This window comes from Bos grunniens, chromosome 15 (genome assembly GCF_055505025.1).
Source record: "Bos grunniens cultivar Pamir isolate PY7600 chromosome 15, Bosgru_T2T1.0, whole genome shotgun sequence".
In the NCBI taxonomy this organism is placed as follows: Eukaryota; Metazoa; Chordata; class Mammalia; order Artiodactyla; family Bovidae; genus Bos; species Bos grunniens.
The window spans coordinates 18233092-18258519 of NC_141179.1; the positions used below are offsets into that span (position 1 = coordinate 18233092).

The 25428-nt window shown below is 37.7% G+C and overlaps 1 protein-coding gene across 4 annotated transcripts in view; it reads left to right on the forward strand.

Moving 5' to 3' along the window:
• Nucleotides 1–23425, forward strand: part of ACAT1 (acetyl-CoA acetyltransferase 1) — a 29032-nt gene extending 5607 nt beyond the window's left edge. The window contains exons 2-12 of one of the 4 annotated variants that reach the window (XM_086339079.1): nucleotides 10474–10521; nucleotides 11855–11972; nucleotides 12246–12341; nucleotides 12548–12648; nucleotides 15994–16137; nucleotides 16571–16721; nucleotides 17719–17814; nucleotides 19661–19774; nucleotides 20611–20675; nucleotides 22471–22628; nucleotides 23137–23425. In XM_086339079.1, the coding sequence (XP_086195205.1) occupies nucleotides 10474–10521; nucleotides 11855–11972; nucleotides 12246–12341; nucleotides 12548–12648; nucleotides 15994–16137; nucleotides 16571–16721; nucleotides 17719–17814; nucleotides 19661–19774; nucleotides 20611–20675; nucleotides 22471–22628; nucleotides 23137–23257 (1212 nt within the window). In that variant the 3' untranslated portion in view covers nucleotides 23258–23425. The remainder of the gene's footprint in view (nucleotides 1–10473; nucleotides 10522–11854; nucleotides 11973–12245; nucleotides 12342–12547; nucleotides 12649–15993; nucleotides 16138–16570; nucleotides 16722–17718; nucleotides 17815–19660; nucleotides 19775–20610; nucleotides 20676–22470; nucleotides 22629–23136) is intronic. The other 3 variants (XR_015141809.1, XM_086339080.1, XR_015141810.1) reach the window with 3 other exon arrangements.
• Nucleotides 23426–25428: the final 2003 nt, after the last annotated feature.

The following is a 25428-nucleotide window of genomic DNA, read 5'->3' on the forward strand; positions in this document are numbered from 1 at the left end:
GAATCTATGTTCATCAGTGATCCTGTCCTGTAAATTTCTTTTTTGTGGTATCTTTGTCTGGTTTTGGTTTTGGGGTGATGGTGGCCTCATAAAATGAGTTTGGAAGTGTTCCTTCCTCTGCAACTTTTTGGAACACTTTCAGAAGGGTAGGTGTTAACTCTTCTCTAAATATTTGATAAAAATTCAACTGTGAAGCTGTAGGGTCCTGAACTTTCGTTTGTTGGGAGGTTTTTAATCATCGTTTCAATTTTAGTGCTTCTGATTGGCCTGTTTATATTTTCTGTTTCTTCCTGGTTCATCTGAGGGAGACTGTACCTTTCTAAGAATGTGTCCCTTTCTTCCAAGTGTCTGTTTTATTGGCATACAGTATTTATAGTGGTCTCTTATGACCCTTAGTATTTCTGTGGAGTCAGCTGTAGCTTCATTTTCATTTTTAATTACTCTGATTTGAGTCCTCTCCCCTTTTTTTTTTTTTTTTGATGAGTCTGGCTAATGGTTTATAAATTTTCTTTACCTTTCCAAGAACCAGCTTTTAGTTTTATTGATCTCTGAGATTGTTTTCTTTGTCTCTATTTCATTTAATTCTGCTCTGATCTTTATGATTTCTTTCTTTCTACTAACTTTATGTTTGTTCTTCTTTCTCTAGCTGTTTTAAATATAAGGTTAGATTGTTTAGTTGAAATTTATCTTGTTTCTTGGGGTAAGATTTTATTGCTCTAAACTTCCCTCTTAGAACTGCTTTAGCTGTATCCCATAAGTTTTGGACCATTGTGCTTTCATTTTCATTTGTCTCTAGGTCTTTTTGTTTTTCTTCTTCTTTGATTTCCTCAGTGATCCAGTGGTTGTTTGGTAGCACACTGTTTAGCTGCCAAGTGTTTGTGTTTCTTCGAGTTTTTTTCCTTGTTTATTTTTAATCTCATAGTGTTGTGATCAGAAAGGATGCTTGATATGATTTCAGTTTTCTTAAATTTACTAAGGCTTGCCTTGTGGCCCAGCATGTGGTCAATCCTTGAGAATGTTCCTTGTGCACTTGAGAAGAATGAGTAGTCTGCTGCTTTTGCATGGAATGCTCTATAAATATCAATTAAGCCTAATTCATCTAAAGTGTCAATTAAGGCCTGAATTTCCTTATTGATTTTCTGTCTGGATCATCTGTCCATTGATGAAATTGGGGTATTAAAGTCCACCCCATTATCATGTTACTGTCAATTTGTGCCTTTATGTTTGTTTGTATTTGCCTTACATATTGAGGTGCCTATATATTTATAATTGTTATATCTTATTCTTAGATTGAACCCTTAATCATTATGTACTGTCCTTCTTTGTCTCTTATAACAGTCTTTGTTTGAAAGTCTGTTTTGTCGGATATGAATATTACTGCTCTAGCTTTCTTATGATTTCCATTTGCATGAAATACCTTCTCCCATCCCCTTACTTTCAGTCTGAAAGTGTCCACATGTTTGAGGTGGGTCTCTTGTAGACAGCATAGATATGGGTTTTATTTTTTTTTATCCACCCAGCCAGTCTATGTCTTTTGGTTGGTGCATTTAATCCATTTACACGTAAGATAATTATTGATGTGTATGATCCTACATACATAGGACTTCGCAGGTGGCTCAGTAAGTAAAGAATCTGCCTGCAATATGGAAGACCTGGATTCGATCCATGGGTAGGGAAAATTGCCTGGAAGAGGGCATGGCAACGCACTCCAGTATTTTTGCCTGGAGAATCCCCATGGACAGAGGAGCCTGGCGGGCTGCAGCCCATAGGGTCACAGAGTGTCAATTGTGACTGAGCAACTAAGCACACACAGCACATGATCCTGTTCAGTTCAGTCCTGTCTGACTCTTTGCAACCCCATGGACTGCGTACGCCAGGCTTCCCTGTCCATCACCAACTCCCAGAGCCTGCTCAAACTCATGTGCATCGAGTCCGTGATGCCATCCAACCATCTCATCCTCTGCTGTCCCCTTCTCCTCCTGCCGTCAGTCTTTCCTGGAATCAGGGTCTTTTCCAATGAGTCAGTTCTTCACGTTAGGTGTCCAGAGTATTGGAGCTTCAGTTTCAGCATCAGTCCTTCCAGTGAGTGTTCAGGACTGAATTCCTTTAGGATTGACAGGATTGATCTCCTTGCAGTCCAAGGGACTCTCAAGAATCTTCTCCAACACCACAGTTCAAGAGCATCAGTTCTTCAGCGCTCAGCTTTCTTTACAGTCCAACTCTCACATCCATATAAGGCTACTGGAAAAACCATAGCTTTGACTATATGGACCTTTGTTGGCAAAGTAATGTCTCTGCTTTTTAATATGCTGGCTAGGTTGGTCATAGCTTTTCTTCCAAGGAGCATGTGTCTTTAATTAATTTCATGGCTGCAGTCACCATCTGCAGTGATTTTGCAGCTCAAGAAAATAAAGTCTGTCACTGTTTCCATTGTTTCCCCATCTATTTGCCATGAAGTGATGGGACAGATGCCATGATCTTAGTTTTTTGAATGTTGAGTTTTAAGCCAACTTTTTCACTCTTCTCTTTCACTTTCATCAAGAGGTTCTTTAGTTCTTCTTTGCTTTCTGCCATTACAGTGTTCTCATTTGCATATCTGAGGTTATTGATATTTCTCCTGGCAACCTTGATTCCAGCTTGTGCTTCATCCAGCTCGGCATTTCACACAATGGACTCTGCATATACATTAAAAAAACAGGGTGACAATATACAACCTTGACATAAACCTTTCCCAATTTGGAACCAGTCCATTGTTCCATGTCAAGTTCTAATTTTTGCTTCTTGACCTGCATACAGATTTCTCAGGAGGCAAGTAAGGTGGTCTAGTATTCCCATCTCTTGAAGAGTTTTCCACAATTTGATGTGATCCACAAAGTCAAAGGCTTTAACCTCGTCAATAAAGGAGATGTAGATGTGTTTCTGGAACTCCCTTGCTTTTTCTGTGATTCAGTGGATGTTGGCAATTTGATCTCTGGTTCTTCTGCCTTTTCTAAATCCAGCTTGAACATCTGGCATTTTTTGGATCATGTACTGTTGAAGTCTATCTTGGATAATTTTGAGCATGACTTTGCTATCATGTGAGATGAGTGCAGTTGTGCTGTAGTTTTAACATTCTTTGGCATTCCCCTTCTTTGGGACTGGAATGAAAAGTGACTTTCCAGTCCTGTTGCCACTGCTGAGTTTTCCAAATTTACTGGCACATTGAGTGCAGCACTTTAACAGCATCATCTTTTAGGATTTGAAATAGCTCAGGTGGAATTCCATGACTTCCACTAGCTTTGTTCGTAGTGATGCTTCCTAAGGCCCACTTGACTTTGCACTCTAGCTTGACTAGCTCTTGGTGAGTGATCATACAATTGTGGTTATCTGGGTCATTAAGATCTTTCTTGTATAGTTCTTCTGTGTATTATTGCCACCTTTTTTTTTATTATCTTCTCCTTCTGTTAGGTCTGTATACCATTTCTATCTTCTAGGTGCCCATCTTTGCATAAAATTTTTTCTTGGTGTCTCTAATTTTCTTGATGAGATCTCTGGTCTTTCCCATTCTATTGTTTCCCTCTATTTCTTTGCATTGTTCACTGAGGAAGGCTTACTTGTCTCCCCTTGCTATTCTTTGGAACTCTGCAATCAGGTGGATATAGCTTTACTTTTCTGCATTTCCTTTCACTTCTCTTTTTTTCTCAGCTATTTGTAAAGCCTCCTCAGACAACTATTTTGCCTTTTTGCATTTCTTTTTTTGGGGTGGGTTTTGATCACTGCCTCTTGTACAGTGTCGGGAACCTTGTCCATAGTTCTTCAGGCACTCTGTCTATCAGATCTAATCCCTTGAATCTATTTGTCCCTTCCGCTGTATAATCATAAGGGATTTGATTTAGGTCAGACCTTAATGACCTAGTGGTTTTCCCTACTTTCTTCAATTTAAGTCTGAATTTTGCAATAAGGAATTCATGATCTAAGCCACAGTCAAGCTCCCAGTCTTGTTTTTGCTGACTGTATAGAGCTTCTCCATCTTTGACTACAAAGAATATAATCAATCTGAATTTGGTACTGGCCATCTGGTGATGTCCATGTATAGAGTCTGCTCTTGTGTTGTTGGAAGAGGGTGTTTGCTATGACCAGCACATTCTCTTGGCAACACTTTGTTAGCCTTTGCCCTACTTCATTTTGTACTCCAAGGCCAAATTTGCCTGTTACCTTAGATATCTTTTGACTTTGTACTTTTGTATCCAGTCCCCTATGATGAAAAGGACATCTTTTTTTGCTGTTGTTATTTCTAGAAAACCTTGTAGGTTTTCATGGAAGACCTTCAGCTTCTTCAGCATTAGTGGTTGGGGCATAGACCTGGATTACTGTGATATTGAATGGTTTGCCTTGGAAATAAACAGAGATGGTTCTGTCATATTTGAGATTGCACCCAAGTACTGCATTTATGACTCTTGTTGAGAGCTACTCCATTTCTTCTAATGGATTCTTGCCCACAGTAGTAGATATAATGGTCATCTAAATTAAATTCTCCCATTCTGGTCCATTTTAGTTCACTGATTGCTAAAATGCTGATGTTCACTGTTGCCATCTCCTGTTTGACCACTTCCAATTTACACTGATTCATGGACCCAGCATTCCAGGTTCCTATGCAATATTGTTCTTATAGCATCACATTTTACTTTCACCATTAGACACATCCACAACTGGGTGTTGTTTCTACTTTGGCTCAGCCTCTTCATTCTTTCTGGGGCTATTTCTCTGCTCTTTTCCAGTAGCATATTGGACACCTAGTGACCTGGGGAGTTCATCTTTCAGTGTCCTATCTTTTTGCCTTTTCATACTGTTCGTGGGGTTCTCAAGGCAAGAATGCTGTGGTGGTTTGCCATTCCCTTTTGCAGTGGACCGTTATATCATATGTATGTATATGTAAACCATATATATCCATAATAGGGTGATACTGCTTGGGTTTGAAATCCCATGTCTGCACCTTGTTGGCTCTGTGACTCTAGGCAGGTTACTTGACCTGCCAGTGCTTACGTTTCTTTACCTGTAAAATAAGAATAATGATACCCACCCATTAGCTTGTTCTGTATATAAAACATGCTCCGTATCCATCTGTTTGTATCCATCCCACTTGTGACCTCCCTAGCGTTTGCCACGTGAGCTCTTGCCCAGTCTCCTTCCCCTTTTTACTCCCGCTCCTACAGTTATTCTGTACACTTCAGCCAGAGTGGTCTTTTTATAATAGTAAAGCCTTCAGTGGCTTCTTGTTATACAGACTAGAGTCCAGACTCCTTCTCAGGCCCTGTTTGGTCACTGCTTGCTTCTTTAGTCTCAGCCAGACTGTCTGTTCTCTTGAGTATGTGGCTCCCACTACACTAGTCCACTTTTTCTACTTACGCATGTGTCACGTTTGTTCCTAAGTCAAGGCCTTTGTCCTAGTTCTTCCTAATGCCTCAGATGCTCTTTCCCTAGACTTTTCCCAGGCCGATTCTCTTAATATTCATTTTCTCAGCTCCAGTGACACCTCCAGAGAGCCCTTTTCTGACCATCCTATGTAAAACAGGCCCTCATTCTGTAACTCATTATCCCATTTTGTTGACTTCAAAATGTACTTACCCTACCTGAAATGTTTTTCAGAGGTACTGGTAAGACCAGACTTTGTTTATTTGTTAAGTGTTTCTTGTCATCATTGGGATAAAAAAATAAAATTAGTCTCTTCTTGAAACTCACAGGCTGATAGGGAGACAGTCAGGCTAGTGAGGGAATTATATGTTCGGGAAAATAGAGCATGCTTAGGCGTGCTGCAGAAGCTAAGATTGAAGTGCCTGCCTGCATTGTCAGGGGTGGTCTCTAGAGTGCTTGGAGCAGATGAGCTGTCCTTGAAAGATGATTGTGACATGCAAATAAAATTTAAGTGGCCATGTTCATTCATCATGTGTCTTGATCCTACTATAATTTTGCCATTCCTGGGATACTTAATGAGCTCTAGGCATTATGCCAAGTGACAAGGATATAACAGTGAGCCAGGAAGGTGGAAGAGAGGATTCTTGTATTATGTGCAGAGAAAATAAATATATACACCTTGTATTTACACAGTATGAGAAGTGCTTTAGAGGAAATAATCATGTTGAAATAGAAGCTGACTTAAAAGTAGTCAGGGAGAGGTACTGTGTGGTTGTGTTGTTTGAGCCGAATCTGAAGAACAAAAATGAACCAGGCAAGGCAAGCTGGAGGATTGTTAAGTGGTGGAGACACACTGTAAAGAGCTTGAGGTGGAAATGGGTTCAGAACAAAGAGGAGGCTGGTGTGGCTGGCACAGAATAAGAGTGGTATGGATGGAAAGAAAGTCAGGAGCCAGATCATACCATCCAGGTCATTAGGAGCTCCAGTTCCAAGAGCCAGGAATTTGTAGAGTAAGGGATAAACTTTGGATATCATTCCAAGGGCAGTGGAAAGCCATCACAGGATTTTAACCAGGAGAATGATACAATCTGATTTATGTTTTGCATGCACGTGTGTGTGTGTGTGTGTTGATTTTGCTTTTTGGTCCATACCATGCAGCTTATGGGATCTTAATTCCCTTGGGATCTCAATTCCCTGATCAAGGATTGAACCTGAGCCACAGCAGTGAAAGTGCCAAGTTCTAACCATTGGACCTCTAGGAAACTCCCTGATTTACGTTCTAAAAACTAGATGCACTGAAGAAGGGAAATCGGGGATGCAGGAAATGAAGTAGAGGCTGTAATAGTGGCAAGAAATGGTGGCTGTGTAGATGAGGTAAAGTGGAAGAATTTAGGTATATTTTAGACACAATATTGACAGTACCTGTGATAGAATATCTCTGACTATTAGGCTTAGATGGAGGGTGAGTCCTTAGATTTTTGGCTTAGCTCCTGGGCAGATTGTGATGTGATGTCCTCAGGTGGGAAATACTGGAAAGAAACTAGTGTTCTAGCGTGGCAATTGAGAGCCATGTGCTGGACAGTAAAATCAGGCTAATCAAGTTGGCACTTGGATATATGAGTCTGGAGGTCAATTGAGTGGTCAAGACTAGAGATAGAAATTTGGAAATCATCAGGACATAATTGCTGTTTAAAGCCGTGGGGCTAGATATGATTATGGAGACAGTTAAGTTTGAAAATGAAAAGGGGCCTGGAACAAAGCCCTGGGACATTCCAGCAGTTAAAGGTTGGAAAGGGAATGATAGGGAGGCTGAAGAAAATAACTAGAGAAATAAGAGGTGGACCACAAGATTGTGTTAAGATGGAAGCCAAGAAAAAGGGTTTGGGTAATGGTTTATACATATTACCTCATTTCATTCTCACAACTACTTGTGCAGAGTATTTTAGAAAACCAAGGTTAACACTAAAGAATACTCAGTTTCTCAGTCTGTCGAAGGATGGGATAAGGGGAGGGGAGGGAGACTCAAGGGAGGGAGCATCATTACAAACAAAGCTAATGGAAATGATAGAATTCCAGCTGAGCTATTTCAAATCCTAAAGGATGATGCTGTTAAAGTGCTGCACTCAATGTGGCAGCAAATTTGGAAAACTTAGCAGTGGCCACAGGACTGGAAAAGGTCAGTTTTCATTCCAGTCCCAAAGAAGGGGAATGCCAAAGAAAGTTAAAACTACAGCACAATTGCACTCATCTCACATGATAGCAAAGTCATGCTTAAAATTATCCAAGATAGACTTCAACAGTATGTGAACTGAAAAATTCCAGATGTTCAAGCTGGATTTAGAAAAGGAGAGGAACCAGAGATCAAATTGCCAACATCCATTGGATCATAGAAAAAGCAAGAGAATTCCAGAAACACATCTACTTCTGCTTTATTGATTATGCCAAAGCCTTTGATTGTGTAAATCACAACAAACTGCAGAAAATTCTTCAAGAGATGGAAATACCAGACCACCTTACCTGTCTCCTGAGAAATCTGTATGGAGGTCAAGAAGCAACAGTTATAACTGGACATGGAGCAATGGACTGGTTCCAAATTGGGAAAGGAGTATGTCAAGGCTGTATATTGTCACCCTGCTCTTTTAACTTATATGTAGAGTACATCATGTGAAATGCCAGGCTGGATGAAGCACAAGTTGGAATCAAGATTGCCGGGAGAAATATCAGTAACCTCAAATACGCAGATGGCACCACCCTTATGGCAGAAAGTGAAGAGGAACTGAAGAGCCTTTTGATGAAAGTGAAAGAGAAGAGTGAAAAAGCTAGCTTAAAACTCAACATTCAAAAAACTAAGATCATGGCATCCTGTCCCATCACTTCATGGCAAATAGATGGGGAAACAATGGAAACAGTCACAGACTTTATTTTTGGGGGCTCCAAAATCACTGCAGATGGTGACTGCAGCCATGAAACTAAAACACTTCTTGCTCCTTGGAAGAAAAGCTATGACAAATCTAGCCAGCATATTAAAAAGCAGAGACATTACTTTGCTGACAAAGATCTGTCTAGTCAAAGCTACAGTTTTTCCAGTAGTCATGTATGGATATGAGAGTTGGAGTATAAAGATGGCTGAACATTGAATAATTGATGCTTTTGAGCTGTGATGTTGGAGAAGACTCTTGAGAGTCCCTTGGACTGCAAGGAGATCCAACCAGCCCATCCTAAAGGAGATCAGTCCTGAATATTCATTGGAAAGACTGATCCTGAAGCTAAAACTTCATTACTTTGGCCACCTGAAGCGAAGAACTAACTCATTGGAAAAGACCCTGACGCTGGAAAAGATTGAAGGTAGGAGGAGAAGGGGACGACAGAGGATGAGATGGTTGCATGGCATCACCGACTCGATGGACACGAGTTTGAGCAAGCTCCAGGAGTTAGTGATGGACAGGGAAGCCTGGTGTGCTATAGTCCGTGGGGTCTCAAAGAGTCAGACATAACTGAGTGACTGAAGTGAGGCAGACTCAAGAGACTCACTCATATATATGTAATTGTGACAGATTTGCATGGTTATATGACAGTAACCAACACATATCTTTAAGTAATTTTCTACCAATTAAAAAAAAAAAGAAAAGGGAAAACTTAGCTGGTAAACCCAGGCTCTTAACCACTGTGGGTGTTTCCCAAGAAAGAAAAGTGAGTCCCAGGTTGCCATGAGGATGAGATGAACATACCGAGGTCTTTATTGGATTTTGCTATCCAGATATTGTTAATCTTGCTCAAAGCCAACAGTAGGATAGATAAAAGCCAGACTGAGTGGACTGAATAGTAAATAGGAGGTGATGACAGGAGACATATTCTAGATAACTTGGAGAACTTCTCTTGTATGGAGGAGCTAAGAAATGGGGTGAACGCTCAGTGGAACTCTGGGTTAAGAGATGTTTGTTTGTCCTTAATTCTTTTAGTTGGGAGGAGCCAGACTATTACTGTGCTTGCAGAATAGTCGAGGAGTAAAGGGGATGAATGATGGAAGAGGGAATGGTTAACTGAAGATGTGGCACCTTTGAAAAAGCAACTGAAACGGGATCCTGGGCAAAGTGGAGAGGCCCAGGGAACTTAGTTAAAGAGAACCAGAAACTTCAAAGAGGTTTAGAAAAGGCTCTTTGATTGCAAGGAAAAATATCCACACTAGCTAAGTAGAAAGTGGCTTATTTGAAGATATACGCTAGGTAAGCTCTTGGACATCCAAAGTTAGGAAATAAAGTGAAGCTGGCCTTGGTGTGGAAGCCTATCTAGAAAATCGTTAACTAGGTTACCTTGTTTTGTCTTTTGTAGTATGCCATGGTCTTTCCTTCCTTTCTGAGTGTATATGTTACATTCCCTTGCTTCTCTGGTTACTCATGGCTTTTCTCTTTACTGTAACCTCTGCTTTTACATGGCATTGCTAACTAACTCTAGCCCCTTGGCCCTTTCACTTCCAGTGCCCATCCTCCAGATGATCAGGTTTCTCAGAGTACTAGCTTAGTTCCTTCCATTTGTGAAATGGGGCATAGTTCATTCCGTTTTTGGTCCATCAGCTCTGGCCAGTGGGAGGAGGATGGGAATCACCTTGTAGGTACTTAGGGCTGTCCCTCCCAGACTCTCTGAGTAAAGGGTGTAGTTGGAAAGACAATGACTGGCATGTTTACTACAAGTAGAAACTTAATTCAAAGTTTGGTCGCAGATAATATGCTCAAATCTTTTAGTATAAGTAGGTTATATAAGCAGCAGCCCAATTTGGGCTTACTTAATTTAGAACTCAGATTTAATTTAAAATTACATTTTATAAAGTTTATACTTAAAGGATTAGAAACTTTAATATGATAAACTTATCAGAAGTTAAAACATACATTTCCAATGAATAGTTAATCAGGTAAGAGTATTGCAAAAGTAGTAATATTTAAATTTCAACAGTAATATATGCTAACTGGAAAATTTAGAAATAATGGTATAATGCATAAAAAAGAAATTACCATAATCCCATTACTGAGTAATATAAAGTGATATAGATTAATACTTTTTACATCATAACAGATATTTATATTACAGGAAATAAGGTATGCAGAGCGAAGTTATGTATCAAAACCCACTTTGAATGTAAGTATAAATTTAAATGTGCTTTAAAGGAAATGTAGTCAATTAAAAACTGCATATTCTTCCTGCATGTATAGGTGAGTGTCAACTTGATAGTTAATTACTGAAACATTAAGTCAAACTCCCTTACTACCATAAAATTTTTTAGATCTAGTGCCCTGCATAATTTCTGCTTCTTCCCCAATCACTGTCTACGGTAAACAGCCTTCTCTAAAATTAGGCAGTGTTCTTCCTTTACTCTCGGGGACCCCTGGATATTGTACTGGTACATTGCAGAGGCCACATGGAAGATACTAGAAGAAAGATGCTGAATGAGCTGGAGATTAGACAAGAAGAACCATTACTTGGCCACCTAATGCTTTCTGAAGGGTTCTCTCTTTGTTTCATAGGGATTCCTAAAAAGACTTAGTAATAAGCTCCAACCAGAATGTAGAAAATGGTTCTCTTATTATCTATGATAAATTATGTATGTATGTATGTATTTAAGAGAAAGTAGAAAGCAAGTGTAAGGAGAGAATTGTTAAAATAGTGTTTTGCAGTGTTTAAGAGAGTTTTTATCTATTTTTTCTTCAATTTTATGTTGTTTTATTAATAGTTTAAGAAGTTATGCCTGTGCGACTTCCCTGGTGGTCCACTGGTTAAGAATCCACCTGCCAATGCAGGGGACAAGGGTTTGATCCCTGGTCTGGGAAGATTCCACATGCCGTGGGGCAAGTCAGCCCCTGTGCCAGAACTACTGAAGCTCGCACGCATTAGAGTGCATGTTCTGCAACAAGAGAAGCCACTGCAGTGGGAAGCCCAGCACTGCAACCCGAGGGTATCCCCCATTCACCACAATTAGAGCAAGCCTGTGTGCAGCAGCAAAGACCCAGTGCAGCCAAGTAACAGATAAAATACAAAGAAATTATGGCTCTGGCTGTGTCCCAGTTAAGCGGTGTTGCCCCTACTAGCATGCAGGTTCTTAATTCCTAGCCTAGAGTTTCCTTTCAGTGAGGAAGCCCATTAATTAGGATTGTTTATTACACAGTTCACAAGGGTAAAGTATTCATTTCTTAAATTTTGACTAAGTAATAGAATTGAAACTTATGCTTATGGTCCATGCCTATTTTAGGACTGGTTTGTCTTAGTTTTCTATTAGGTTTTAAGTCATAAAGTGCTAGCATTATACTGGTTTTAGTGCTGTTCAAATGCTGAGATTTTCATCTTTGATGAATAATTAGACATTCATAAAAGTCTGTTTCTTGAATAATGTATCTATGAATCATGTTTATTTATGAAAGATGATTTTGATGAAATATTTAAATGTAATAATTTTTACCATCTTCTGTCTTGCCAGGAAGTGGTCATAGTAAGTGCTATAAGAACACCCATTGGATCCTTTCTAGGCAGTCTTTCCTCTCTGCCAGCCACTAAACTTGGTTCCATTGCAATTCAGGGAGCCATTGAAAAGGCAGGTCAGTAGTTGCTTTACTTTTTGTGTTGAGAGGATAGTGATTCATTGGAACAAATGTTTATTTTGCACTTACTATATACATAACACTTAGAAATGAATTAATGAATGCATTTTTGAATTCTCTTGAAAAGAAGTCCTTGGACTACAGTGTTAGTAATAAAACTCAAAATTGACAAAAACCATTCCTGCTATATAATGTCATGTACTTTACTAGGTAATTACTAATTATTGAGTTGAATAAAATATGGAAATGCTTCTTGCTTTTTTAAAAAAGGGATTCCAAAAGAAGAAGTGAAAGAAGCATACATGGGCAATGTTCTACAAGGAGGTGAAGGACAGGCCCCTACAAGGCAAGCAGTACTGGGAGCAGGTACTAGGAATACATTTTTGCGTTTATACTTGAATGTTTGACATGGCGAAATGGAGGTCATTTCAGCTTAAATAGACTGTAAATGCATAATAGACTTATATTCACCAAAGAAATGTTTCAGATTACAGTTTAACATGCTCTATCTTTATCATAGTTGTATTTGAAAAGAATCTGTTTTTCAAAAGTATGATTTATATTGGTTTTAGGCTTACCTATTTCTACTCCATGTACCACTATAAACAAAGTTTGTGCCTCAGGAATGAAAGCCATCATGATGGCCTCTCAGAATCTTATGTGTGGACATCAGGTAAGAAATACCTTCTTTTCCACTTTATAATTAAAATAATATGCAGTGCTAAGAAAACACTAAAAACCTAAACATATTCCTACTTTAGAAGTGAAATTCTTTCTCGTAAGTGCAGTTCCTGTGTTGTTTCAGACACTGAGGAGTGTTTGGATTTCAGTTCCATTTGAAGTAGAGGTTAGATTGATAGCTGAAGTGTCTCGTATTAAAAGTAGTTTCCAGCTAGGATGTTTTAGTGCCCCCTTTCACTTAGAGATTCTGGGGGATTTAAGACATCATAAATGTTGTATTTGCTAGATTGAAAAGGGCTTTCATTATAAATGAGAATAAGGTGCTTACCCTGGGGATCAAATCATTGATTGAGCCCAGAATTGATGATTGATTTGTAGTGCCTCATGTCCAGGTTTGGCTGTAAAATTGTGCGGCTTTCTATTGGCCTTGATGATTTTGATTTTGTTTGAGACTGGGCAAGAGACAGGCTGCTCAGCAAATAATATGTTGCATCAGGAGACTAGACCTAGACTCAGAACTAAGAGTTTATCAGATCCAAGCCCTTTTTTCAGTTGAAGAAAGAGGTTGAGATGACTACAAACATAGTTACAGGGCTTACATTAGAAAACAGGTGTCCCTATCCCTGTGTAGTGCATTCTGGCCTATCAGGGCATAATACACCAAGGTAAAAACCAGTTGTGAGGTGTCTGCAGATTATTTCTTATATATATATAAGAATCACAGTTTTGCATACCCTTGCTATTACTCGTCCCTTGCTTTGTTTCCAGTTGTAAGGCAAGGCAGAGGGGGAAAAAAAGAGAGTGATACCTGATACGTATGCTAAAAACTGAAACGGTTTAGAAAATTATAAAATGAAAAATCTTTCTTCTTACCCTGCTCTAAGTGTCTAATTTATTCATCACTTTCTTGTATATTCTGCCACCTAAGAGCAGAGAAACTTTGGGCAAGTTGCTTAGATTCTGTGCCTCATGTAATATCTTGGAGATCTTTCTTTATCAGCACCTGAGATAGTATTCTACTGAACTGAACAAGTATAATATATTCTGGGGGTCCTTATTGAATGGATATCTAGGTTGTCTCCAGTTCTTCTCTGTTTTAAATAATGCTCCAGAGAGTACCCCTATGCGTGTATCTTTGTGTACTTATAAATACTTAAATCAACTCTTAATTCACTATACTAAACATTATAATGTAGTGGTTAAGAACGGAAAGTCTGGAGCCAGACTAGTTTCAAATCCTAGCATTGCCTGTCATCAGCTGAGGAATTACATGTGGACATTCACTGGAGACAGGTGAATAAAACATTTAAAAAAATCTTATCATGTGTAGGTCTTTCTTTTGGAAAAATTCGTAAGAGGAGAATTTCAGAGTCACAGATTTCAAAATTTGGATATTTGCAAATACTTTCCATAAAAAAGTTATACCAGTTACATATTGTCCAAAGGTTGTGAGAGCTTGTTTGCTTATAATAAGGTAACACTGACATCAGGTATTACCAAACCAAACCCTAGTCAAACCAGTGGGTGAAAATGCTCATGAGATTGTTAGGTGTTTGAAAACTGAATGACAAGAATAATTTTGTCTCAGTTGATTCTTTTGTGGTTCTCTAGCAAATGCTTTTAGTTAATATTCTTGATTCATATCTATATTTTTAAAATTATCTGACTTAGAGGAATATTAGGAATTGCCTTATTTTGAATATTATCTAATGATCAATTTTATTTAAGACTGTAGAACTGATAACGATTTCCATCACTTATTTTCATCATCCCCAGGAAATACTCAGTATTTCAGGATAACAGAATAAAACTTATATGAGAACTATTTGAGACTCTCCATATTTCAAAATAGGCAAAATATTTAGGTTTCTTTGGTACGGAGTTTCTGTTTGTCTTTATTCCTAATTAAAGATTGTGAGAATATAACGTTAGTTTTAATTTTATGTTTACATTTATCTTTTATATTAAACTTTGTTTCAAATTAGCCTTTGTAATGCAAATGAATTTTCTCTTGTTGATCTGTAATTACAGGTTGGTTGATTAATATTTACTAAACTTCTATATATGCCAGGCACTAGTTACATAAAATAGATATGACAAAGTTTCTGGCCTCAGAGGAGCCAGAAAGGCCTCACTAGTTTAGTGAAAAGGTTTGACATATAAATATAGCTACAGTACTGTGTAATATTATTAATAAAAGGAATACACAATAATTGGGGAACACGAAAGAAGGAAGGGAGACTATTCCAAAAACGGATAGGGGGGAAAAAAAGGGATAGAAATAGGTAGTCAGGGAAAGTGGCTGACAACTGATTTGTTGGGTTGAAGGGGCTGTGTCTTCATTAGTTTTAAAGGAAATGACAGTGTTTTTCTTGTTGGTGAATAGGTCAGAAGTGCAGAGGTGTGTGAATTAGCAAGGTATCTTTGAAGACCTTGATTTTTTTTTTTTTTTTTCCCTTCTTGGCCTTACGGCATGTGAGATCTTATTTCCACAACCAGGGATTGAGCCCATTCTCCCTACCATGGAAGTGCAGAATCTTAACTGCTGGACCACCAGGGAGGTCTGTTTGAAGACCTTTAAACAATTCTGTATGACCTCCACTCGTGTAGGTCCAGGCATGAGACTGGAAAGGGAGTGAAAAGTCAGATTGTAAAGAGTCTTATATACTATGCTGGGGAGTCCTTTACAGAGTGGAATGACCAGATTTAGTCTAGCCAGAATGACTCAGATGAGTGTAGATGACACTTGGATGCAAGGAAAGGCTTTCTGTCAGATGACCAAGTTAGAAAGTTATTATAGCTGTTTGGAAAGAGTTGATGAGGAGGATCACAATCAAGGAAGTAGGATTATTTCTGAGAACTGAGATTATATTTTTGGCAGTGTCAGTGAAATGAAGGATTTAGAAGAATTTCAGAAGATGGTTTTACATTAAAGATTCTTATTACTGTCTGATTCTGATCTTAATTATCATTACACATTTCAGACCATTTCCTTTTACCAGAATCAAGAGGGTACTTCTTATATTGACTGTATAGCAATGTTTCATAAAGTTCATGTAGAATCCTTGTTGCTGTGTAAAGGGTATAATGGATTTGCAACTACAGTTGATCCATGAACGTAGATTTGAAGTGTCTGGGTCCACTTAATGCACAATTTTTTTTTCAATAAATACGTACTGCAGTTGAGTCTGTGGATCTAGAACTGTGGATAAGAAGGGCCAACTGTGAAGTTGCACCCAGATTATCAAGTGTGGAGGGTTGATGTTCCTAACTATGGTGTTCAAAAGTCAGTGGTACCATTTGAATTAACCCTGGGTTTTTGTGTGTTGCTGAGCAGGACGTGATGGTGGCAGGTGGCATGGAGAGCATGTCCAATGTCCCCTATGTAATGAACAGAGGAGCAACACCATATGGTGGGGTAAAGCTTGAAGATTTGATTGTAAAAGATGGACTAACTGATGTCTACAATAAAATTCATATGGTAATTATTGCTTTTTAGTGGAGAAATGCCATCTATACATAATACTGCTTGGTTAAAAAATGTTTTTGTTTTTGTTTTCAGAAACTGAAGGATATAAATATGTTGATTTAGCCATTCATTTTAGGAAAATGTTTTTCTATGCTTATTATATCAGTTTGGCTCAATGTTTTAATAAATTGCCCCACACTGACATAGTGCATTTTCTGACTTCTAATAATGGATACCATAACTATTTAATTATTTCTCCTCAAAATAGCAACTTCTGGGCTAATTCAAGTAGCTGAGATGTGAGTGAGAGAGTTACTGAGTACAGAAAGAAGTATATTTTAAGAACTAAATTTAACTGCTAACCACTGTTTTATGTTATAAAAAGCAAATGTTTTATAAGTTTTGCAGAGTTACTTAGATTCTTTAAAAATTCCAACTTTATCAGGGCAACTGTGCTGAAAATACCGCAAAGAAGCTGAATATTACACGAGAGGAACAGGATACTTATGCTCTTAATTCCTATACCAGAAGTAAAGCAGCATGGGAAGCTGGAAGATTTGGAAATGAAGTTGTTCCTGTCACAATTACAGTAAAAGGTTGAAGGATTATGTTCCAAAATAGATTTTAATTTTTAATAGACTTTACATGTTGCTAAACTTTTTTTTTTGTTGTTGTTGTTGCTAAACTTTTTATGTTTAAGTTTTAAATTGGTACTTTTTAAATTTCAACTGAAAACACTGACACTGCTGCTGCTAAATTAGTAAAGGGAAATGTTGCTAGTTCAGAGATAATTAAACCCAATTTAATATCTGATTCCAACTCAATTGCAAATTCCACTATGCATATTTTTTTGAGAAATATATTTATTAGAACTCTTTCTAATATAACTGATAGACTGTTGAACACATGAAGTAAAAAGGGGGTATTTACTAGAAGGCTAGTTGGGTGTTTGTCCCAGAACTGAAAGATGTATGGCAGCAACCAGTCAGCACTGGGAACTTCAGGGATTGGAAGAGAATGGGCAGCACCATTAGGACATGCTGTCTTGGCTTCTCAGTGCTGCTTTTGTGCTCTCAGCTTCCTCCACTGCTGCCTCCATCTCCAGAGTCCATCTGTAGGGCTCTCAGTCACAGAGGAAAGATACTTTCTCACCAACTGCAGCAGAATACATCCACAGTATAGACACATTAACTTGGTTTAGGTTACATTTCCATTCTAGACATAATTACTGTGATGAGAATGATGGAAGACCCAAACTTAACCAAACTTACCCAGCCTGCGTCTACATTGGACGTCTTCCCGTGGGCTTAGAAGAATGTCTGTGATAGAGAATGAGCTCAAGAGAGAAGACAGTGGGATGTGGCTGAATAGAAGATTTAAATTGCATCAAGCTACTTAATAAACTCTTCTTGAAGATACTAACAAATTACAGATGGTAGATTCTTGAGTGGAATTTACTTGGGATGGTATAAGGTATGTGGGCGCACAAAGGGAAGCAGAGACTATCAGGCACCTTTTGCACCGTTTCTTACTGAGCAGGTCATTATTGTCTTTACTGCAAAGATGACTTAATTTAAAAGATTTTTGTTTTAGGTAAACCAGATGTAGTGGTGAAAGAAGATGAAGAATATAAACGTGTTGATTTTAGCAAAATTCCAAAGCTGAAGACAGTTTTCCAAAGAGAAAATGGTTAGTATTAAGAAATGAAGCATATGAAAAAAAAAGTGACAGTATACCATATCTAGTTGTAGAACTGCCTAAGGATTTTTTTTCTTTTTTCTTTTTTTTTTGCCTAAGGATTTTTAAAAAGTAATTCTAGAAAACACCTTGATGTTATTTAACATTTTCAGTGTATCAGGCTCAAATGAAATTAACAAAACATTTATTTATCCAAGGTATATTTTAAATTGTTTAATAATTAATACTTTGTTTTTGTGTATGTGTGTTTGAAGTTTTTAAAAATTATTTTTTATTGGAGTATAGTTGATTTACAGTGTCGTAGTAGTTTTTGCTGTACAACAAAGTGAATCAGTTTATATATATATATATATATATATATTCATTTTTAGATTCTATTCCCATTTAAGTCATTACAGAGTATTAAGTAGAGGTTCTTGTGCTATACAGTAGGTTATTAGTTATCTATTTTATATACAGTTAATACTTTTAATATTTATATATAGCCTCTGGAACAGATTGTAGATGACTGTATAATTCAGTTTTTCATTTGCATTTCATCTTGAAAGTTTTTTTGTGATATGAAAGTCAAGTTTACATATTATGTTAAGTGTCTATAAGCCTCTGGAGAACTAAGCTGATAGCTCTTTTTTTACTGTTGTTATCTCTAGTCCTCAATAAATAAATGTTGAATGTTTATCTAAATGGGGTCCCAGGGTTCTAAATCCTTCGAGGAGAAAAGGTCACTTCTGCTTTTAAAATTGGCTGTATATAGCTGTGATAATAATCTGAAGTAACTTTTTTCCCCTTTTCTGACTGAGTTTCTCAATGCAAGCTATAGGAGTGGATCAGTGTTTGTTGTTTTTTTTTTAATATTGTAACGAATTTTCTCACAAGTTTATATTATAAGGAATTTTCTGTCAGTACAGTAGTTAGGACTCTGTGCTTCCACTGCTGGGGACATGGGTTCAGTCCCTGGTCAGAAACTAAGATCCCACAAGTCTCATGGCTTGGCTAAAAAAAATTTATATTGCCAAAGTATATTTTTATAATTTTGGCAGCAGTCTATAGTAGTATCTTCATTGGTATTTATAAGGAGACAGGTTAATTGACATATAATTTGTATACCATAAAATTCTCCTGTTTAAAATGTATAGCTTAGTGATTTTTAGTATTCATTTAACTTCAAGTGATTGTAGAGAAGAAGAAATATCTGATTTTGACACTGATTTGCAAAATGGGATGAGTGTCTGCTCTTTTGTGGATAAGGGAAGATGTAGAGTTAGGAAAAACATGAAGTGGTCCTTATCTTTGATGAATTATAAACCAGAATCAAGGCAATGGCACCCCACTCCAGTACTCTTGCCTGGAAAATCCCATGGATGGAGGAGCCTGGAAGGCTGCAGTCCATGGGGTTGCTCAGAGTCGGACACGACTGAGCGACTTCCCTTTCACTTTTCACTTTCATGCATTGGAGAAGGAAATGGCAACCCACTCCAGTGTTCTTGCCTGGAGAATCCCAGGGACGGGGGAGCCTGCTGAGCTGCCGTCCACTGGGTCGCGCAGAGTCAGACACGACTGAAGTGACTTAGCAGCAGCATCCAGTGCCGTTATGTATGCATTTTGAGCTAGCTTTGAATAAATACAAAAAACTAACATAAAAAGACATACTTACTTGCACTGTGTTATGTACACTTACACGTTTAGTTATGTATGTTTCCTGAGGGCAGGACTTATCTCCATCCATATCTTCATGCATCCAGCAACCCAGTCAGTATTCTGTAGGAATTTGTTAAATTGACCCAAGTGAATTCAGTGTGAAAGAATGTTCTGATGTCATGCTCATTGATACTTTCAGGTACAGTAACAGCTGCCAATGCCAGCACACTGAATGATGGAGCAGCTGCTGTGGTTCTGATGACTGCAGATGCAGCTAAGAGGCTCAATGTTAAACCACTGGCAAGAATAGCAGGTAGAAAATGTTCTGACCTTGTTTATTCTTAAACCCCTGTAAACTCTTCTTGATATTGAGATTCTTTCTCAGTAATACATAGAAGTTGGCTTACAGATTTTTATCTGTAAGTCTTACTTTTTGACATAATTTAGTACACATTTTAATTGAGATAGAATCTCCTTTAATATTTTTGTTATGATTTAATTTATATAAGAGAAAGTTTTCAAAAATCTTTTTCTTCTGGATGATGTGTGGGAGAGTACAAGGTACATGTTTTCCTCTGGCATTGTCAGTTAAAATAAAAAGAATATGAGCTTAGGAGTATGAAAAATGTAATAGTACTGGCATTTATTATTAACTATGTGGTCTCAGCATTTCCTCAGTCTCTTTAAGCATATTTGTAGCTGTAAAGTCTGCCTTGCCTTCTTCATAAGGAGTTAAACAGATACCGTTTTGTTTAGATCATGGTTTCTTAACCTCAGCAAAACAAATAATTGTGTTTTGGGCCTGTTCTATGCATTGTAGGATTTTTAACAGCATCTAGTTGGCAGCATCTTCTGCCCACTAGATACTACAATAAGTGGCATTCCACCTGTTGCAAGAACCAAAAGTATCTCTAGATAATGCCAGTGTCCTGGGAGGCAATTCCCTCTTAACTTCCTGTGTGTGAAAATCAATGGCTTAGATGATTGGTATAATTTTATAAAGTACAGAATCTTAGAAAAGGCACAAACAAATTTAAATATTTTAAAAGGTTAGGAAACTTGAATCTTTGCATTTATATAAGTTGTTAGATATAGCTTTGGGTACTTGTAAAAAAGATTTTAATGACCTTTTTTTGTATATATATAAAGCATTTGCTGATGCTGCTGTAGAACCTATTGATTTTCCACTTGCGCCTGCATATGCTGTTCCTAAGGTGAGAACAAAATAATAGATCATATCTCATTCTGCCAATTTCTGCTTTTGCTTATACCAAGGTTGCATGTTTTAGATTTTAAGTGTTATTCATCTGCCAAAGCATAGCAGTAGCTTAGTTTCAAATCTCACTTCTCCTGAAGAAAACAATGAAAGCAACAAGGATAACAACAAAAGTAAAAGAGCAACACACAAACTATGTCTTCAGTGGAGCAGATAAAAACTATATAATTGAATTCCTTATGCTGAACTCACACACCAAGAATGGTAACCACAAAGTGGGAAGTTGGTATGGCAGAGAAAGGGGAACGTTGAGAGTCCAGGGTTCTAGAATTCAAAGCAGATACTCATTATTTAGAAGGAGCAGTCTTCTAAGAGGGGAACTGCTGGTAGCTGGTGTTAGAGTAAAACTACAGATAGCAAGAACTCTACTCCAAATTGTCAGTTTGAGTCTTTGTGGGAAGTTGCTAAGGGGTCACATGAAAAGACAAGAGTGTTTTTTTGGTTTAGGGGTTAAGGGATTTCAGAAGACTGCAGCAAATATTCCTTTTCAGAAGTAGAAGGCCACACCCTGAGAGAGAACTTCTGGGGGTAACATCCAGATTTAAAGAGAAAAAAACACCAGAGGGGAATAGGATAGCAAAGGATAAGGAACAACAGGGAGTGATGACGCTCTGTCCAGAGGTGGCAGACCTCAGAAAACCACACAGTTACACAGCTTCTGAAAGTGAATGCATCACACTGGAAAGGAGGGGTGATAAATAGTTCTCAGCTAGATTCTGAGAGTGAAAAAAGTGGCTGCACTTAGGTACCTGTTTTATCTCATGTTGTTGAAACTAGGGGAAGCTGTTTGAGCTCTACAGCTTTGAAAACTACCTGAGCCTGCTGTTAGAATAAAGCAAGGAGGAGGGAAAGTTTCATGTTAATTTTTTTGTTGCTCAGAACAAAAAAGTTCTAAAGATAAAGGGCTCTAGCAATATTTTATAAAGATAAAAGCATAAAGATAACATCTGCAATAGCTGAGGAACTATCAGAACAAGAAATCATAATAAGATTTTAAATAAATCATTCACAATGAAGACACAATAGCTCTGAATAACTGTGCCCCACATAACCCAATGGAACCTTTTATAAGGCAGAAACTCTAGGGGATGCAATGAAAAATTATTAGAGATTAATGGAACTCTTTTGACAGGTAAGGGCTTCACAGGTGGTACAGTGGTAAAAAATCCTCCTGCCAGTTCAGGAGACACAAGAGTCATAGGTTTGGTCCCTGGGTTGGGAAGATCCCCTGGAGTAGGAAATGGCAACACACTCCAGCTTTCCTGCCTGGAGAATCCCATGGACAGAGGAGTCTGGTGGGCTACAGTTCATGGGTTCGCAGAGTTGGACACGACTGAGTGACTGAGCATACACACACACACACACACACACACACACAATACACCTCTCTGACAGATAAAGAACCTAGAACTAAGGAACATATAATCAGTAAAGTAGATCTTAAGAGTACATGTCAAGTATGTACCCCCAAATAAAGACTATGTGTTCTTTTCCATGGAATGTTCAAGATCGATGGAATGGTTAAGAAAATTGTTTTCTCTTTTCAAAATAGAAATATGACAATGCAAATAAAGATGAGAAATTAAGGAATTTCCTGGTGATCCAGTGGTCAGATTCCACACTTCTACTGCTGGGAGCAAGGGAGACACAAACGAAAATTGCAGAATTTTGAGAAGATAAAGTAGGTTTTGACTTAATTATCTGAACATAATCTTTATTTTTTTCAAATTCAGGTTCTTAAAGATGCAGGTTTGAAAAAAGAAGATATTACTATGTGGGAAGTAAATGAAGCCTTTAGTGTGGTCGTACTAGCAAACATTAAAATGCTAGAGATGGATCCCCAAAAAGTGAATATCAACGGAGGAGCTGTTTCTCTTGGACATCCAATTGGGTAGGTAAAATCATAAAGAAAAAGAAAGCTAGGTTAATGGCTATCTTTGTGTTTCTCTCTAAATTTAAACTGCTTCGTGATAATGCCTGTTGCTCTTGGTTTACCGTTTTTTCTTCCTTCTCATCCTTCATAAGCCAAATACCATTTCTGATAGGATCCCCTCTGAACACAGAGATCTGTCACACCTGTTGCTTGAAAACTAATGTTGTTTTATGCTGAAGAAGATAATTTAAGATTGAAGATTATGTTTGGGCTTTTGTGGGGCTTCCCTGGCTGTCCACTGTTTAAGACTCTGCACTTCCACTGCCATGGGTAGGGCTCAATCCCTGATTGGGAAACCAAGCTCCCACATGCTGCTCAGAGTGGCAAAAAAAAAAAAAAGCTGTAACCATTCTTGAAACAAGTCTCCCAAGTTAAAGTAGTTAAATTCAGCTATAAGTCATGGCTAATTTGGTTATTCACACAGTCTATAAACCATTAAAGTACCAAAATGCTTTCTTAATCCTAGGATGTCTGGAGCCAGAATTGTCGTCCATTTGGCTCATGCATTGAAGCAAGGAGAATATGGTCTTGCCAGTATTTGCAACGGAGGAGGAGGTGCTTCTGCCATGCTGATCCAAAAGCTGTAGACGACTTCTGTTGTCTAAGGCGACAACCCTATGTAGCTAGAAAGGCCTGCTATAATCAGGGTGACTTCTGTCAGAATAATCGAGTCTGCCTGTATTGAAACAATTTATTTAAATTTTGATTATTTTCAACTCTTTTTAAAAAATAAGTAAAAAGATCAAATCCCAAAACCTTTTGAGATTATAGAAGTTTTTTCTTCTTTACATTTTTGATAATGTTGAACAGATTTTTGTTATAAAGCTATATTGTTTGAAATACCATTGTGCATGATTGATTATGTTAGTGACTTATAAGTAGAAGCTTCCATGTTAGAGAATAAATCTTAATTTATATTTCTGAAGATTGTTAAAGATTAAGTGAATATTACCTGTCACTAATTTAGATTTAATAGACTCTTCAAAGTGAGAGTAATTATTCTGTGCAAACTAGGGATGTCTTATGTTATTAGTCAAGAAGCCAAAGACATTGTGTGTAGTGTTGCTAGAAATAAGAGGAACCCATGCACTCAGGTCTGAAGTGGGTGCAATTTCTCATAAGCTCATCATTCAGAATTTGTTGGGGGTGAGGTTAGGGATTTTATTTTCATTACTACAGCAGCACAGAGAGTGGGAAAGAAGGTGGAAACTAAATTGCTCAACGGAATGGATTTATGAAGAGAAGAGATTGTCATATTCAGGATGCTACAATGCCTGTTCTTAAGCAGAAAAAAAAAATGCAGCATAAGTATCCTGTGTTGCATCTTATCTAGAAAAAAAAAAAAAACACATTGTAGGCAGGGTCTATGCACACCGACCTCAGCTGTAGTTCAGAGAAGGGAAAGCTTCTGTCCAAGTTCATACTGACAATAGTGGATGATTGAGGGGACAGAAATGTGGTATTACAGATCTCTCATGGCAAGTAATTCACAGTGACTCCTTATCTTTGAAGGAACAAAAAGATAACATATGGAAAAAAATTGTTCCTAGGACTATGACAGGCTGCTTTCAAAAATTTCTTTGTAGTCGTTACAGCTAGCTCCCTTTTGTACATCATTGTGTGCTAAGTACTGACCTAGAGGCCTTATTTGTATTCACTCCCTTAATCTTTACAAAAATTCAATAGGGTAGGTACCATTGTTATCCCTCCTATATAAATAATGAAATTGAGGCATGAGTGGTAAAATGGAATTCCTCAGGTCAACTACCTGGTAAGTAGCTTAGATGGATTCAGTTCCAAGCAGTCTTACTCCAGAGCTCAAGTTCTTAATTCACTATGTTTGTCTCCTCAGTACTTTCAAATAAGTATCTGTCCTAACTATAACAGGAACTAGGTAAAATACATGGGGGAAAAAAACAAATATAGAATACTTCACTGAAGATAATCATAATTAACATTGAATCCAAAAGTCAGTCATCTGGAAAACACCTGCAAAACTCTCTTAAATCTGGGGGAAAAGAAAATGAAAGAAAAATAAAAATAAAGGACCAACAAGTAAATGGTATTTATTAAAAAGAAAAATAAGTGGCACTCTAAAGCAGTAATTAATATAAGATAAAAACTTAAGATTTTTACTAATTGGGCAGATTTAAAAGGCTTTGTTCCATTAAGGTGTCTTCACTAAAGAGATCAAACCAGTCAATCCTAAAGGAAATCAACCTGAATGTTCATTGGAAGGGCTGATGTTGAGGCTGAAGCTGTAATACTTTGGCCACTTGATGCAAAGAGCCGACTCTTTGGAAAAGACCCTGATGATTGGAAAGATTGAAGGCCAAAGGAGAAGGGATTGGCAGAGGAAGAGATAGTTAGATAGCATCACTGACTCAGTGGATATGAATCTGGGCAAACTCTGGGAGACAGTGAAGGACAGGGGAGCCTGGTGTGCTGCAGTCATTGGGGTAACAAAGAGTCAAATATGACTTAGTGACTGAACAACAAGAACAACTTCATTAACAAAATTAACAGAAATGTTAATGTTCTGGGGAAACGTAGTAAAAATATTCTTCGGACATCTAGGTAGAAAAATTGGAAGGCTTACTCCTTGTTTCTATTATATTAACTATCAGAAGACAAGTGAACAACGTCTACATATTTTTAATGGAATAAGAGTGATGAAGATGCTAGAAGGAGTATCAAGGCATGCAGCAGCTTAGAAAATATAGTACTCTGCTGTTGCCTTCAAAAATGCCAGTTTTAT